Here is a 16,450-nt window from a genome sequence, read left to right as displayed (position 1 = left end):
GAAATCAATCCCGACTCCTGGTAGCTGTGGAAGCGGTAAACAGCCCTGTTGCCGGTGGTTGAAGCTATCAGAATTCCCCGCTGTTACATCGCTGCCGCTACATCTGCCGAAGATGGTTCGCTGGAAGTCCACATCTTTAACGAAGCCAGCGAACATGGATACGGATGTGTGGCATATTGACGAGCTGTTATCAACGGAGCGGTCCACTGCAATTTGATGATGTCTCGGGATAAGATACCGCTTTAGTCGTGTGCTTTATCGCAAACTGCCGGAGGAAGAAAAGAGGAGAGCCGATCGTTACCAACGGGCTATGACAAAGCAACGGCAGATGATCGAGGCGACAGCAGTGAAATACGCGGCACTGCATGTACCACTGCAGCGAGCGGAAACCTTACTCTTGCGACAGGCACAATGGGACAGCTTTCTCGATGAGATGAGCGCGTTCACCAACAACCTCAAGCGCCAGCCGGGCAGACCGGTGGAGCACATTAAGAAGAATTATCTGATCTACAAAAGTTCTCCGTACTGGACGATGAGGTGGTGCTGCGCATGGATGGCAGACTTGCAAATTCGGAGGTGAGCTCCTTCGACAAGAAGCATCCGATTATTCTGTCGCGGACGCACGAAATCACACAGAGGCTGATACAGCACTATCACGAAAAGTTCGGGCACGTCAATTCGGAAACCGTATTCAACGAGATGAGCAAGGGATTTCAAATTCCAAAAATGCGTCGTGTTGAAAAATTGCGTCTGGTGCAGAGTCAACAAGTGTCGACCGAGATCACCGAGAATGCCACCCCCCCCCCCCCCCCCTTCTCGTCAAACAAGTCACCACTTAACATCGGCCCTTTAGTTTCGTCGGCCTAGATTACCTCGGTCCGGTGGAAGGAGCCTTACCACAGAATCGGATGGCTATCGTTCGTTTCCAGTGCAAGTTTGGCAAACCAGAGCAAACTACAAATGCCACACGCTTTCGGAGAGCGAATAACGAGATGGTCAAACTGGAGAAAATCGGAGTGTGCGGAAGCCGTATGCAGCTCAACTACCGCCTGGCACTTTGTTCCTTCTGGAATCCCACACATGGGTGGTGTCTGGGAACGGAAAGTGCGGTCTGGAAAAGAAGCGATGCGTGCACTCGACGACATACGAAAATTGACTGATGAGATTCTGCTGACAACTCTGGCTGAAGCGGAAGACATGATCAACACGCGTCCGTTGACCTACTTGCCACAGGATTTGAGCGAATGCGAAGCACTGACGCCGAACCATTTTCTACGAGGAACGGTGTATGGTGCAGACCTGATGGTGGACGGATGCACTGCGGAACGTATATAAGCGGTCGCAGTTCCTAGCAGACCAAATGTGGGAAAGATGGACGAAGGAGTATCTTCCAACCAGCGGTCGAAATGGTTCGACGATCTGAAACCGCTTGAAATGGGGCGATTTGGTCTTCGTAGTCGACGGAAAGAATCGGAAGTTCTGGAGACACGGCATCGTCGAGGCGAGATCAAGGGCTCGGATGGCCCTTGAGGACCGCTGACGGTAAGAGCCAAAGGCGAAGCGTAGAAAATATGGCGACGCTGGAGGTAAGGTGAATCCGGGAAAGGCCGGGGTGTTGCGACGCGGCTTGAACAGGTGACCTGTGAACAGGTCTAGTCGCGAGCATAGCTAAACATGACAGCGCGTGTGAGTATGTATGTAATATAAGTAAGTGTAGAGAGTTGCGTAGCATAAATAAACAAATAACAGACGATTAGATCGGTAGATAAGAGAGATATCTTTCGCCATGGCAAATCAATAGCTGCTTGATTATATCACGAAGTTTATAGTAATCAAGGTTTAATACTGAAATAAGTATAAGCTGTGGTGAGAATAGTTGCGGAAAGTCCGAAAATTTGTATAACCATCTCTGCAGTACATTAAGTTACCTAGTGACTTGGAAAACAATTAGGCCAAAAACTAACGTTCGTATTCATCCGACCCAATTTATTGAATCTACTGAACTTGGAAGTCGTTGCTGAAAACCAATCAGCTGCTTAAATGTTTAGGTTTCCCTTCGGGAACACTCTCCAAAATAAAGTGACATACGATTGTGTTCTTGTGAGAAACCAATCCTGCTCCAAAAATGGCTTCCGATTCCGAGTCCGTCAATCAACGCGTCCTTGATTTCGCGCAAACTCCGTACAGTGTCTGCGGTCCGTCGACTCAAGATGAAGAAATGATCGGTTGTGATGGTTGTTCCGCGAGGTTTCATTCCCCCCCACCATGTGGTGTCAACCAGGTTGCTGAAAAAGTGGTGCCAGTTGAAAGCTGAGGAGTACCGGAAGCAACGAGAAGCCTAGGAAGCAGCAGCAAGCAAGTCGACGAGTCAGACAAATCCAGCGTTAACTCTCACTCAGGCGCATCTAGCGTTGAAACAAAAGTCCGAGCGCTAGAAGAACGTCAAAAGTGGCAGTATGAGAAGATGGAAGCGGAGTTGCAGCTGTGGAAAAAATGGAGATGCAGCGCGCATTCGGGCGAAAGAAGATGGATTTGGAACTGCGAATGCATGTCGAAGAAGAAGAGGAGCAAAATGCTTGGCAAGCGGAAATGCTCCGAAAGAAAGCGGAATAGATCGAGCGGATGAAGGCGAATCAGGAGTCGTTCGAGAAGAAGATGGCGGCCATGGAAAAGCAGTTGGCGGAGTTCTCGATCCAAAAGGGGAAAATCGGCGTCAAAACTCGGTGGCGGTGGTCGTGCCAGCAAAATTAACGACATTGTGTTGAAGCTGAGCAAGGAGAAGAATGTCAAGAAGCTAGTGGCAGATGGCGAATACTTGATGAGGACGACGAAGAATCCGAAGTATCGAGCCAATCTTCCGAATCGTCGGACGAGGAATGTTCCATCCCGCCGTCCAGGCACCTCAATCTGAAAGGCATGCAAAAGGTAGAGGAAGTGAGACAAAACGGGCTTGAGTAACAGCGGATTGGACCGACCAAGGTGCAGTCGTGATGAAGGGGCTAATCTGTAAACCCTCTAAATTCTCGGCAAACCAGCGTAGTGGCCTCTGTGCGCCACCTTCAAAGCTTCTAACAATTCAGGGGGCTGAGGTCTTGTTAATGATTAGCCAAATACATTAGCTAGCAGACGCTTCGTATTGGACCGCCTAAGTTTGGCATGATTCTCACTATGGCATTCATTGCCTTCTAGAACCTTTCGCATGCGTAATCAACGTGGCTGTTGAAGCAGCACCGCTGTTTTGTGTTGAGCTATCTGCAGTTTGACTAAAGACAAATTAAAGACCTCCATGTCCCTTGCAGTTGTTCAAAATTTTATGGCTCATAAGGTAATCTAGAATGCCGTGAAAAGTGTACTGCGATCTGTCAAACTTGGGTACATTTTGCACTACCGAGGGATCAAATGCAGTACTAGAAGTGGTACCCAATCTGAGCCCGAGTGGAACGGACCTGGTTTGACTCCGCTCATCCAGCCTTCGATTGCGTCAATTTTTTCTATCACCGACATCTCCATTTCTTCCAGCGTTTTCCCTATTACCATTAGTGACACTTCATCCACAAAACCAACAATTTTCACCTTTCTGGACAGCCGCAGTGTCAAGACTCCATCATACATCCCGTTCCAAAGAGTTGGATTGAGAATAGAACTTTGAGGTACGCACGCTGCCACTTGCATTGACTTCTGCCATTCATTTGTTTCATACATCAAGCTTCTGCTCTGGAACTAGCTCTTCAGGATCATGCACAGATTGTACAGTGCTGCGATTATGGCCTCTTAGCAGGCACCATGGCGCAGTATCGATTTCCTCTTCGTTTCTGCTTCGACGCCTTCTCAGTACACTCGAGAAATGTTCTACCGTCGATATGCTTTTGCGGAATCCAATCTGCATTTTCGACAATCCGCGTTCACTCTCCATACACTTACCTGGCTTTAGCAGCTGTACCAGCTTCTTAATTTTTCATATTCCTGAAAAATTACCTTCGTGAAGACCTTCCTGAACATGTCAGGATATGCCAGGATGACAGCTTTCAGTACCACGTTCGGTATTCTATGTTGACAAGGGGCTTAGTTGTCTTGCCAATTCTACAAGCTCGTCGTTAGACACTTGCCGGTCCTCGGCGATTGGTTCTGTTTTTCACCGTGTCAGATCTCGTTTCCAATTAAACATTATTCGTGTTGGATGTGTATTCTACAAACATTTTAGGTCTAAATCATGATCTAATTTCTCAGTTTAGTCAAACAATTAGTTTTGACGCAGTAATGTCATGTTGAAAATTGCGTTGTCCCGCGAAACGCGGGACGTCTGGTCACCTTACGCTTGTGGAAAGGTAGAAGTAGAATGTCCCAGAAGCTCCCACAAACGCAGCCAACATTACTCCACTCTATATCAGGACAACAGTAGTGCCGCTAGTCACCACCAGGACTGTACTAAATCACACGAATGAGCAGTCATGGGGGTGGCAAAATGGGTGGCCATGATGAGACGGAATACGTCATGAACGAGGATGGGCCTCGCGGTTTGCCTTGAGATCACCGTAGCCTACCTGTGTTGACTCTACTCGCCAGTAGTGTGTCTGTAAAGAGCCCAGTACGACAACCGATTGCGCTTGGAAACCCAGGCTTTCCAATGAATCGACGGATCACTGAAACCTCGAGTCCGTCACCATACTCGAGGGGCGCACGGGACAGGCACGAGGTCCGTGAGAGATTGCAGCCGTAGGAGAGAAGTGAAGAAGGAGTCGTTCGCCCCCTGGTTAGAGTTGAAGGAGAGATACCAGTGGTCGGTGAAGAAGCAGCGGAGAAATTGCTGCAGTGCGTGGGCCCCGAAGAATAGAAGAAAGAGTAAAGTAGAAGTAGCTATGTACATGAGCCCAGGACCATGCTGGATTAGAACTTGCCAGCACTTGAAGTTTTCGAACGAAGATTGCTTAAGGCTATCTTTGGCAGTGGGCAGCAGAACGTTGTGCGGAGTCTAAGAATGAACCACAAGCTCGGTGAAGCCATTTTGAAGGTGGTCAAGGCATGAAAGGGTACACTGGACAGGGCATGTTGTAGATAGCCGCATAACAATCCTGCAAAAACGGTGTTTGAGGCAGATCCGGTTGGAATCAGCAGGTAAGTGTTTTAAGAAAAATAGATTCTTGATCAACAACAGCCTCAAACATCTTCCTATCAAACGCTACCTAAACACCAACATCGCTAGACCTCCCTCTATTTCTATCTGCAACCATGCACTTCATTTTAGTTGAATTACTTACCAACATCATCATGGTTGTGTATGTGTGCCAGGTGATGAATTTCGTGCTTCGTTTCCTCCACCAGTATGTACAACCATTCGCAGAGATTCGTTGCAATCATGTGCATCAGGCCGAACCGGGAAAACACCTTGTGGCGGGCCATGTCCAACTCCGAGGTGTTCAGAAAGATGAACTGCATCTGCACAATGGACAGAATCATGCGAGCCGCCGGCGTCAGGGCCACGTAAATGCTCGAACAGCCCGGCGAAGCATTCAGTTCGAAGTACTGTCCGAACTCAAGTCCCGAATATACCATGGTTCCGATACCGAAAGCGATCGCTCCAACACGCAGGTAGAAGCTCCCAAAGTGCGGGACACGTTTCTTCGTTGGATATGCATTCGTTTTCTCATCTGTAAAATTTGAAGCAAATTTGTTTAACATAGAAAGTATTGGTCTTGCCGTATTGAAGATACTTACGATAAGTTTTGATCAGGGTCATAACCGCCCTTCTTCGCATGTTGGACGCGTAGACGAAGATGACGAATAAAATGCTCACGGTGTAGAGGTACAAGTAGAACCCCTGATAAACGTTGGCGGGAATTTGAGAGGACAAAATCTCCGTTACGGGGAGTGCTATTCCAAGAATCACTATAACCTTGGCGTACAGGGCTGACAGGGCCGTGCTCAAAGCGTCGCTGAAACAAAAAAAAAAACGAATATTAGTTGGTAATGCTATCTATTCAACCTCCAAACGTGTTACCTACTCTCCGATACGCCGATTTTTCCGCCGAGACTCCATGGCTAGTTCACTGTGTGCGCCAGATCCATGGGGAATCTGACTGAGTGATGCCTTGCTGCCCATATTGGACTCATTGTCTTGTCCGTGGTGAGTCGATTTACTTCTACCCGGAAGCCATGCCATCGACCCTCTGCGTAGAGCGGACATGATGGCCGATGGCCGGTGTGTAGACAGGATGTCTTGTACTACTATCGAAGGCCTTCTCGGTGTGGAACCATTCGTATGTGATGTGGAAGCTGGTTTCTTTTCCGGGTGTGAATCTTCAGGTATTTGATCCAACAGAGATGTCGATCCATGGTGGTTATATTTAACGGGCATGGTGGAGAATGTAGCAGCTTTCGGAATCAGTTGAATAGGTTCTCCATCTGATTTCGGAACGAGAAGAAGTTGCTGCTGTTGTTTCTCTTTCAATGCAGATCTGTCGTCGGAATCAATGTCGACTTGCTCGCTGAGGGAGGAGAATATGAATGAAAGAGTGAATCGTTAGTCAATGATTGACCCATTGTTCGTTATCTTAAAATGACGTCTTCTTCGTCTTCTACATGGAATTTCGTTTCATTTGAACTTAGCCTGATTTGAACTCGGTGTTCGCTGGAATATTTATGCAGTTTTCGATCGAAGACCTATCAATTTCAATTGTATTATTTGTAGCAAAAGCTCAATGAGATATTTATCTCAACGGTAAAGAAAACTCGTTATAACTAGTCGAGGGCTACATGGAGCATGGAGACATCAATTTGACATTTCCCAATTTCCAGCTAAAGAAGAAGTCGTAGCCATGCCGGAATTGTTTTTGTCACAACGAGAAACCAAAATTGTCAGTATTTGGTGTACGTATGGCCTATCAGAGCGATAAGATTACGGCCAAACAATGCAATGTTATCTATTTCAAATGTCCGAGAGACATTTCAACACGTGCTTACACGGTGATGGCGTCTCGTGAAAGGGATTAAGTGCAGCAAGGTCCAATGGTAATGACGTAACATATTGTTTTAAAAAGATCTGTCAACTTTTTTGAGTTATTGCTTCATTATTAGGCTTTCCTATTTTAGGCGGAGAGATTACCGTGAAAGACAAGTTAGATGTTTTTCATCTTATGAATATGACCACGGCCGGATTTTCTAGATGGATGAATTTTATCTTATTTCGCTTGTATGTATAAATAAAGTTCAAATTTTCATTACATGAAATTTATGTGTGGCTCGATTTAAAATCGTTTTTTAGTAAAATGAATCCATGTAAGTTTTTTTTCTTCTATCTTTATTAACGAGATTTTTTGCCCTTGGCTAGTTCATCTCGGGACCAACGACTTCACTTCAAGGGAGGTACTGGCGGCTCTTTATTGCTACCCCTACTTGTCGCTGGTTCTAAAATGTAAACAACCATACAAAATAATGACCAAACAATTGTAAAGGCGTAATCAATTTTCTCGAAAACATCTATTTTGCGAATATAGCAGAACTTTCTTAATTAATTGCCAACAGCGCACTGCAGTATCACGTAGCAAATAACTGCTTGCAAACAGTTTCTGTCACACGCATTGATTACCTGTAATTTTGTGAATAACGATTTGTACTTTTACGTGTCAAGCCTTAAAATTGGTTCTGGACTTAGATTGGCGGCTTTTCAATTTTACTCCTAGTTGACAGCCGCCTCCACTCTTGCTTCACTTCCCTTCCGAAGGAACTACTTACTTACTTATTTGGCTTTACATCAATTATCTTGATAAAGCCTCGTCAACAATATTTCGCCAATTCACTCGGTTCATGGCCGCTTCTCTCCATCCTCGACTGTGACCCACGCTCTCCAGGTCCTAGTGCACCTGGTATATCCACCTAGCTCGCTGCGCCACACGCTTTCTTGTTCCGACCGGATTCGTAGCGAACACAATCTTTACAGGGTTGTTGTCCGGCATTTTTGCAACATGCTCTGCCTAGCGTATCCTTCCAGCTTTAGCTACCTTCACGATACTGGGTTCGCCGTAGAGTTGAGCGAGCTCGTGGTTCATCCTTCGCCGCCACACGCCATTCTCCTGCACGCCGCCGAAGATCGTCCTTAGCACTCGGCGTTCGAAAACCCCAAGAGCTTGCAAGTCCTCCTCGAGCATAGTTCACGTCTCATGCCCGTAGAGGACTACCGGTCTTATGAGCGTTTTGTACATCGTGCATTTGGTGCGGGGTAGAATCTTTCTTGACCGCAGTTTCTTCTGGAGTCCATAGTAGGCACGACTACCACTGATGATGCGCCTTCGTATTTCCCAACTAACGTTGTTGTCAGCTGTCAATAAAAATCCGAGGTAAACGAACTCGTCCACCACCTCGAAGGTATCCCCGTCTATCGTGACACTGCTTCCCAGGCGGGCCCTGTCGCGCTCAGTTCCGCCTACCAGTCCGACTCTTGTTGCTTCGCGTTTAAGGCGGGTGAACAAATTTGCCACCGTTTCAAATTTTCTCCTAATAATGTCCATGTCGTCCGCGAAGCAAACAAATTGGCCAGATCTCGTGAAAATCGTGCCTCGACTGTTAAGTCCGGCTCTCCGCATGACACCTTCAAGCACAATATTAAACAACAGGCACGAAAGTCCGTCGGCCTGTCGTAGTCCCCGTCAAGACTCGAACGAACTGGAGTATTCGCCCGAGATCTTCACGCAGTTTTGCACATCGTCCATCGTTACTCTGATCAATCTTGTGAGCTTCCCGGGAAAGCTGTTCTCGTCCATGATTTTCGATACTATGCCGCCTTGAAATCGATGAACAAATGGTGCGCAGGGTCCTGGTACTCACGGTATTTCTGGAGGATTTGCCGTACGGAAAAGATCTGGTCCGTTCTCGAGCGGCCGTCGATGAAACCTGCTTGATAACTTCCCACAAACTCATTTGTTATTGGTGATAGACGACGGAAGATAATCTGGGATAGCACTTTGTAGGCGGCATTCAGGATAGTGATCGCACGATAGTTTTCACATTCCAGTTTGTCGCCCTTCTTGTAGATGGGGCATATGACCCCTTGCTTCCACTTCTCCGGCAGCTGTTCCGTTTCCCAGATTCTGACAATTAGCCGGTGCAGACAGGCGGCCATCCTCTCCGGGCCCATTTTTATGAGTTCAGCTCCAATACCATCTTTACCAGCGGCCTTGTTATTTTTGAGCTGGTTGATGGCATCCTTAACTTCCCTCAATGTGGGGGCAGGTTGGTTTCCTTCATCCGCTGTGCTGACGTAGTCACTTCCTCCACTGTCGCAACCCTCGGCGCCTGTGTTCTCCGTGCCATACAGGTGTTCATCGTAGTGCTGGTTCCACCTTTCAATCACCTCACGTCCATCCGTAAAGATGCTTCCGTCCTTATCCCTACACATTTCAGCTCGCGGCACGAAGTTTTTTCGGGATGCGTTAAGCTTCTCGTAGAACTTTCGCGTTTCTTGTGAACGATGCAGCTGTTCCATTTCTTCACATTCCGCTTCTTCCAGGTGGCGCTTTTTGTCCCGGAATAGGCGGATTTGCTACTTTCGTTTTCTTTTATATCGCTCCACGTTTTGTCGCGTTCCTTGCTGCAGCATTGCAGCCCGCGCTGCATCCTTCTCCTCCAAAACCTGCCTGCATTCTTCGTCGAACCAATCGTTACATGTCCTCCTTTCCACGTACCCGACGATGCTCTCGGCTGCGTTGTTGATGGCTGCTTTTATGTTGCTCCAGCAGTCCTCAAGAGGGGCTTCGTCAAGCTCGCCCTCTTCCGGCAACGCTACCTCGAGATGCTGCGCGTATGCGGCTGCGACGTTCGGTTGTGCCAGTCGCGCTAGGTTATACCGAGGCGGGCGTCGATACCGTACATTATTGATGACGGATTGTTTTTGGTGCAGTTTCACCATCACTAGATAGTGATCAGAGTCAATGTTACCACCAAGATAGGTTCTGACGTCGGTAATATCGGAAAAGTGCCGTCCATCTATCACAACGTGGTTAATTTGTGATTCCGTCTGCAGTGGTGATCTCCAGGAGTATCGATACGGGAGGCTGTGCTGGAAGTAGGTGCTGCGAATGGCCATGTTCTTGGAGGCGGCAAAATCTATCAGTCGTAGGCCGTTCTCGTTCGTCAGCCGGTGGGCGCTGAACTTTCCAATCGTCGGTCTGAACTTCTCCTCCTGGCCAACCTGAGCGTTCAAATCTCCTATGATTATCTTGACGTCGTGGCTTGGGCAGCGGTCGTACTCGCGTTCGAGCTGCGCGTAAAATGCGTCCTTGTCGTCATCAGTGCTTCCGGAGTGAGGGCTATGCACGTTTATGATGCTGAAGTTGAAGAACCGGCCATTGAGCCTTAACTTGCACATTCTTTTGTTGATCGGCCACCACCCAATCTCGCGCCTTTGCATATCACCCATCACTATAAAAGCTGTTCCCAGCTCACGTGTGTTGCCGCAGCTCTGGAAGATGGTATGATAACCTCTAAACGTTCGCACCATCGATCCTGTCCAGCACACCTCCTGCAGCGCTACGATGTCGAAACCGCGGATCTTCAGTACATCGGAGAGTATGCGTGTGCTTCCGATGAAGTTGAGAGATTTGCAGTTCCACGTATCGAGCTTCCAATCGCTAGTCAATTTTCGTCGCTGTGGTCATTGCCGATTGTTCTGGTCTGTATTCTCTCGTTGACGTTCCTGTGCTGGTGTATTTTTACGGTTGGCTTACAGGGCCTGACACCAACCCCCTAGATTTCCGGAGGACCATTCCCCTTAAATGTTCGGAGGGCCATAGGGCGCAGGTTAGCTTAGAGTCCTTCTCTGGCACTCGGACGATGATCAGCTGCCCCTGACATGGGGAACAGACGCTGTTGTGAGCCGCTCCTAACATGGAGTACAGACGCTCCAGGTTTTCAGAAGCAAAAGCAAACTTCCCCTTCCCAGCATACGACCAAAGTTCCCACCGGGGGTTGGTAACCCGAGCTTCCCCAAGGTTACTTGTACCCCGGCCAGTACCACGAGGAGGTAGGGATAGTAGATATACCGATTTTAAATTGTGGTCGACTCGAATCGTATATAGTGCGTTCATTATTATGCGACTTCTATGTACATTTGTTGATTTCACCGCATTATAAAGAGTCATACTGTGAACAAGAACTGTTGAGTATTGCTCTCAAGAAGATTGTTGAGGAATACATTTATGTTGAGTGTCGATATATATCTTTGTTACAAAATCATAGCATATAAATCACAACTGTTGTTCGAAGTACAACAGCGCAACAGCCCGAAAGTTAATATCTGAAACCGTAAAATACTCCTAAAAGTAGGTAATTTCCTTAGAATTTTCTGCATTTTTCATAGTAATTCGTCAATTTAGCTCAAATGAAAATAATTTTGAAAATTGACAACGGGATCGTTCTTGATAATGCCGTTTTCTGTAAAAATCGCATTATTCTTACTTATATGATTTAAAGAACACATGTGAGACATGAACATGTTTTTTTTTTATCTTAAATTTGATTAGCTCATGAACATAAAAGAGAGAATCTCACATACCTTCAAAATTTCTCATCGATAATTGCTGATTCGAACTCCTAACAATGATGTACATTCCGTTAAATGCCTTCCCGCTGATCAATGTTACCTCGTTTTACGATAATTTTCCTGCATTAAGTTTACTAAAAATGTGAGAAGTTTTGAGCTGTTACGCCTTATCTACATTAGGGCGATTCAAAATTTAATAAATGTATGATAATCCAATCTCCCATTTGCTCTTCACCATGCTTACCATAAAAATAGTGTTCTGTAAATTTTTCAGCTTTCTAGGTGGTGATTTAAAGGTGGCCCAAAGACGATGTAGGTTTATATGGAAATTACTATGGAGACATTTTGAGAAATGTTCCAAGCACGCTAGTATTGTAATGTCAGTAGAAACTTATCATCTCATATTGAAAACTCCTTCTTCAAACCTTAATAAACATACTCATGAATATCTCTTATGCTATTCGTCGGATTGCATTTCTCTCTTCAGCAAATTTATTAATTATAGCTTGAAGAATGAATTTTTACTATGGGATAATAAGATTGTACTTACATTACAGTACTAGCGTGATTGGAATATATCATAAAATTTCTCCATAGTTATTTCCGTATAAACCTACATCGTCTTTAGGCCACCCTTAAACTACTATCTAGAAAGCTGAAAATTTTACAGAACACTATTTTTATGGTAAGGATGGTAAAAAGCATATAGGATTGGATTTTCAAACATTTTTTAATTTTGAATCCCCCGAATCTACATACAAGTCGACAAAACAAATTCATCTTGAAATTTTTTATTTGCATGAATCATAGCCATGTATTTTCCACTACAATTTTGACTTATCAAATCATAAAGTTATTCAGCTTTACTGTTTTATTGTCAGCAATCTTTTAATGCCTATGGCGCATTGTAAGAACTATGAAGTCATAGTTATCACTTCGTTTATTTCAGTACCAGCTCACGTTCCTTACAAGTTATCAGTCAATGGCATTTTTGGCGCCATTGAAATGCCGTATACGCACCTCTTATTTGAAAAATTCAGATCCGCCGAATCACCCATAAAGCACTAGTACTGTAAAATTTGCTACACGCGCTTAAAAAGGCTTTTAATCCTTCTATAGGCTATCAGAAAACAGTGTGAATTATAACGCTTGCGAGTTGAGATCTAATCCTTACTAAAGCCGTACGAGCACTGAACTGGTTTCGGCGTTTTTTTCTCACGGTGGTTTCAACGGCGTGCCGTCACCTAGCGGTCATCACCTGAAGGCAACAACAAGCAGTTCAGTAGAGTAGATAGCTACCGTTGCGTTGTCGTAATGGTTGTAATCTAAATTGCCCGATGCTACGTCGGCGATGAGTTTGTCCGTCGTGATATTGCCAATTTTAGACGCAAACCACCCATCCACATCCACCCTACACTCTTCAGCCAGACGTTGCTGGCTGCGGCAGATTAGTATCACAGACAGGCAGATGTAACACTGACGAATTTTCTATCGACCATTTGTTTAACGATAAATTCAAATTCGATATGTTTCAAACCTAGGGGCCTTCCTTAGCTGAAGGGTTAGATTCCGCGGCTACAAGGCAAAGTCATGCTGAAGATGTCTGAGTTCGATTCCCGGTCGGTCCAGGATGTTTTCGTGATGAATGCTTCCTTGACTTCTCAGGGCAGAAAGTATTATCGTACCTGTCACATTATATACGAATGCGAAAATGGCAACTTCGGCAAAGAGAGCTCTAAGTTAATAACTTTGAAAGTGCTCATTGGGCACTAAGCTGAGAAGCAGGCTCTTTCCCAATGATGACGTAATGCCAAGAAGAAAAAGAAGAAGATGTTTCAAACCTCACAACTAGAGGCACGCGCAATGCTTTTCTTCGTGTTTGACGTTTCACATTACCGCTATCTGCAGGTCTGGATGATGACGCTAACGTGAACTGGGCGATTTAATAAGAAGAAATGCTACAAGTGTTACGTCTGTTTGTCTGTGCAAATATGCTTAAGTGGCGTTGCTCTTATCTTTGAGTTGTTTCACGATGCATCATGGTGGTGTAATGTTTGATTGCCAATCTATACAACATACCTATCATACGTGGGACATTGATCGCTATCTGGTGTATTCAACGACGCGTAGGGCTTAGCGCCTATTCTGATCATGAGCAATTCTCGCTGAAACCAGGCCGCTATCGGAACTAATGGATCATTGAATGTAGTTTTTGTCAGTGCTCACCGCATCAAAACAAAGGCGCCACTGTATATGGGATTTAACATTGTGACAGCATTGCTGTTCTGTCAAACACACAAGGCTACGGTGGCGCTATCTATGCTTTCTATAGCGGCCGTTTTGGTTATTTTAATGATCCATTGTTAGAATTCCAATTTTATGTCACTGATCGCTAGCGTATGCTAGCGCCCTGTTTCAACGGTGGCTTCGAAATTCAACATGTTGAGTGCTAACAAGGTGAAAAACTCATTCGATTACTTAAAATCAAGATGGCGTCAAAATTCAAGATGGCCGCCAGATTTTTTCACTCATACTTAACACGAAAAAATGTTTGCATTGACTGCACTCGCGATATGCGTCAAAATCGTAAAAAATGATTTAGAAAATCTTCATTTCATAGCGTAAATACTATTGCTCACCTAGTTTTTGTAGCTGATCATACTTAGTTTTTTCTCAGCTTTTTGTTGATGAAGATCATCAGTGTTACATTTCTAAGATAGAAATCATAACGAGGGGTGCGCCAATTTGAGAAAACCGAAACGACCATCCTTTTATTTTAGCATATGCTAGCGATTGGAATTCTAACGATATGTGCCGATGGCGGCCTGGTTTCAGCGAGAATTGCTGTCATGCTGTTATAAAAAATCATACTTTTATAAATTCCAACATTTTTTTTTGATTTCATCAAAGATCTTGGCAGCATATACAATTAAATCTAGCAATGAATTTGTTAAAAATTACACTAGAAATTTAAAATAAAATAAAAAAAAAAAAACGGAGAAAATTTGCTTTAATTTACTAATAATTTATATTTAAATTATTCAAAGATAGCACTATAAACCCAACAAACATACTCGAGATTTGCACCTTTGATGCAGCTTTAATGAGATTAGAATGAAATAAATGAGGAGCCTAAACGCAAAGAGGAGTAAGTGACATTATGATCGATTTTCAGTCAAGTGTACAGGAAAACTCTACTGTTTCCGAGCTTTACAACGGTATTTTTAGGTGATTTTTGTCATATAGAAAAAATAATATCATTCGTAGTTGATTGGCTTACTTTTTCTGTTCACATAAAATTTGCACAAATGAATAATAGCTGAGAAAATTTTAAAGCCAATTTTCTCAAAATTAGTTTTTGTCGCTTAGACCACTTTGCTTCTAGCCCCTCAAATGTTAGAGAAAACAGCATAGCCTCTCGTGTTACCTTAAAAACACTCATGATAAACTGATCGGCAAATACGCTCACCGGTTTTCGTTTCTAAAATAAATACTCGTCGATGACCGGTTTCTACGTAGACGCGAAGCAATAATTGATCGGTAAATAGACTCGCTATCTGCAATGTCTGCTGACTGTCTTGGTCCGTATCATATCTCTTCCCCAGGTCTAATCGACAGGGAAGCGCAATAATTCGCTGAAGGATTGCCTATCAATTGCGATAGCCGTTTGACTGATAGACACAGTGTCCCCGTTTTCATTGCATTTATTCAAGGTCATCTTCAGAACTTTTGCTAGTAATATTTACGTGTAATGATGAGCTTCCTTAGCCGAGTGGTTAGAGTCCACGGCTACTAAGCATCTTTTCGTAATGGAAATTTGCTTGACTTTCCCGGGCAATTAGTATCGCCGTATCTGCCACACGATATACGAATGCAAAAATGGTAACATTGACTTATGTCAATAAAAATTGACAACAAAGACTTTCTATTTTTATGACAATAAAAATAGAGAAAAAGTGTTTAAGCATGAGTATTGAAGCCCGTCAAATTTGAAGATGCAACTCCGTGATTGGCCAGAACAATTAAAATTGCACCAACAGATGGGGCTTGGGACTAGCTAACCGACTTCAGCGCATAATTCCTAGAGTTCCCAAGCATTATAAATGCAATAACGGTTCCGCTTACGTACACGCAAAAAAAAATCCGTTCCCTTATTCGTGAACAAACAGTCATGGTAAACGGAACGCACTGCTTTTTCTGTTTCATGATTTAGTTCCCAAAAGCGTGAGTCTTTGCGTTCCTTTTTCATGAACGTAACCACTAATCCTAGAACACAGTTCATGCCTGTTCCACTGGCATGCTTGCTTAGTAACGCTTTCAATACCATGACTCTGAAATCATGATATCTAGAACCCATAACATCATATTCGCGATGTGGTTCCTGATAACGTGAACTCTGTTCATGCGCGCTGTCAAAAATGGTAACGCATGCGCAAAACCAAAAATACGGTAGTCAACAAAGAAGCCAATGTGAGCTTGTAATGTTCGCTTTCCAATGGCATTTGATTCTTTTTTTTGTGATTATAACCATTTTTCAGTTATTTATGATGTTGTAAATGTGGTGCCAATTATTTGCGAGCTGTTTGCTGCTGGATATTTACATTTCCCCATCGCCCAGAGCATAGCTTACAACGGGACTGATTTCTGCTGCATTCGCTGTGCCGTCTTTTTCGTATTCCGCTGTAACTAAAACAGACTAAATATGTAGGCTGCTAAATATACGCAGCGCAGGATATTTAGGTTTGAAAATTGAAATTCTCTTTAGAAAAGGGGCAATAATGAGGGATCTTATAACAATTGTTTATGATAAAAATAAAGGTTTTCGAAACACCATTATGAACGCGTTCCTGTTTCCGAGAACAGTCTTCTAGATAACCAGAACAAAAATCACGGATCGGCGATTTTTGATCCGTGATTTTT

At 44.3% G+C, this 16,450-nt stretch overlaps 1 protein-coding gene across 5 annotated transcripts in view; it reads right to left on the bottom strand.

Annotated features, from left to right (window-relative positions):
• The window catches only part of LOC5565260 (otopetrin-2), a 70,954-nt gene that overhangs the window by 2,850 nt on the left and 51,654 nt on the right, over positions 1-16,450 (bottom strand). For 4 of the 5 annotated variants that reach the window (XM_021846042.1, XM_021846027.1, XM_021846022.1 and 1 more), the window contains exons 2-4: positions 6,000-6,482; positions 5,713-5,930; positions 5,256-5,645 (exon numbers count right to left, since the gene is read on the bottom strand). In XM_021846042.1, the coding sequence (XP_021701734.1) occupies positions 5,256-5,645; positions 5,713-5,930; positions 6,000-6,352 (961 nt within the window). In that variant the 5' untranslated portion in view covers positions 6,353-6,482. Of the gene's footprint in view, positions 1-5,255; positions 5,646-5,712; positions 5,931-5,999; positions 6,483-12,550; positions 12,789-16,450 lie in introns of those variants that run through there. The other variant, XM_021846033.1, reaches the window with a different exon arrangement.

The sequence above is a fragment of the Aedes aegypti genome, chromosome 1 (assembly GCF_002204515.2).
Source record: "Aedes aegypti strain LVP_AGWG chromosome 1, AaegL5.0 Primary Assembly, whole genome shotgun sequence".
In the NCBI taxonomy this organism is placed as follows: Eukaryota; Metazoa; Arthropoda; class Insecta; order Diptera; family Culicidae; genus Aedes; species Aedes aegypti.
The sequence above is the reverse complement of the archived record's forward strand: the minus strand, read 5'-3'. Positions and strand labels throughout refer to the sequence as shown.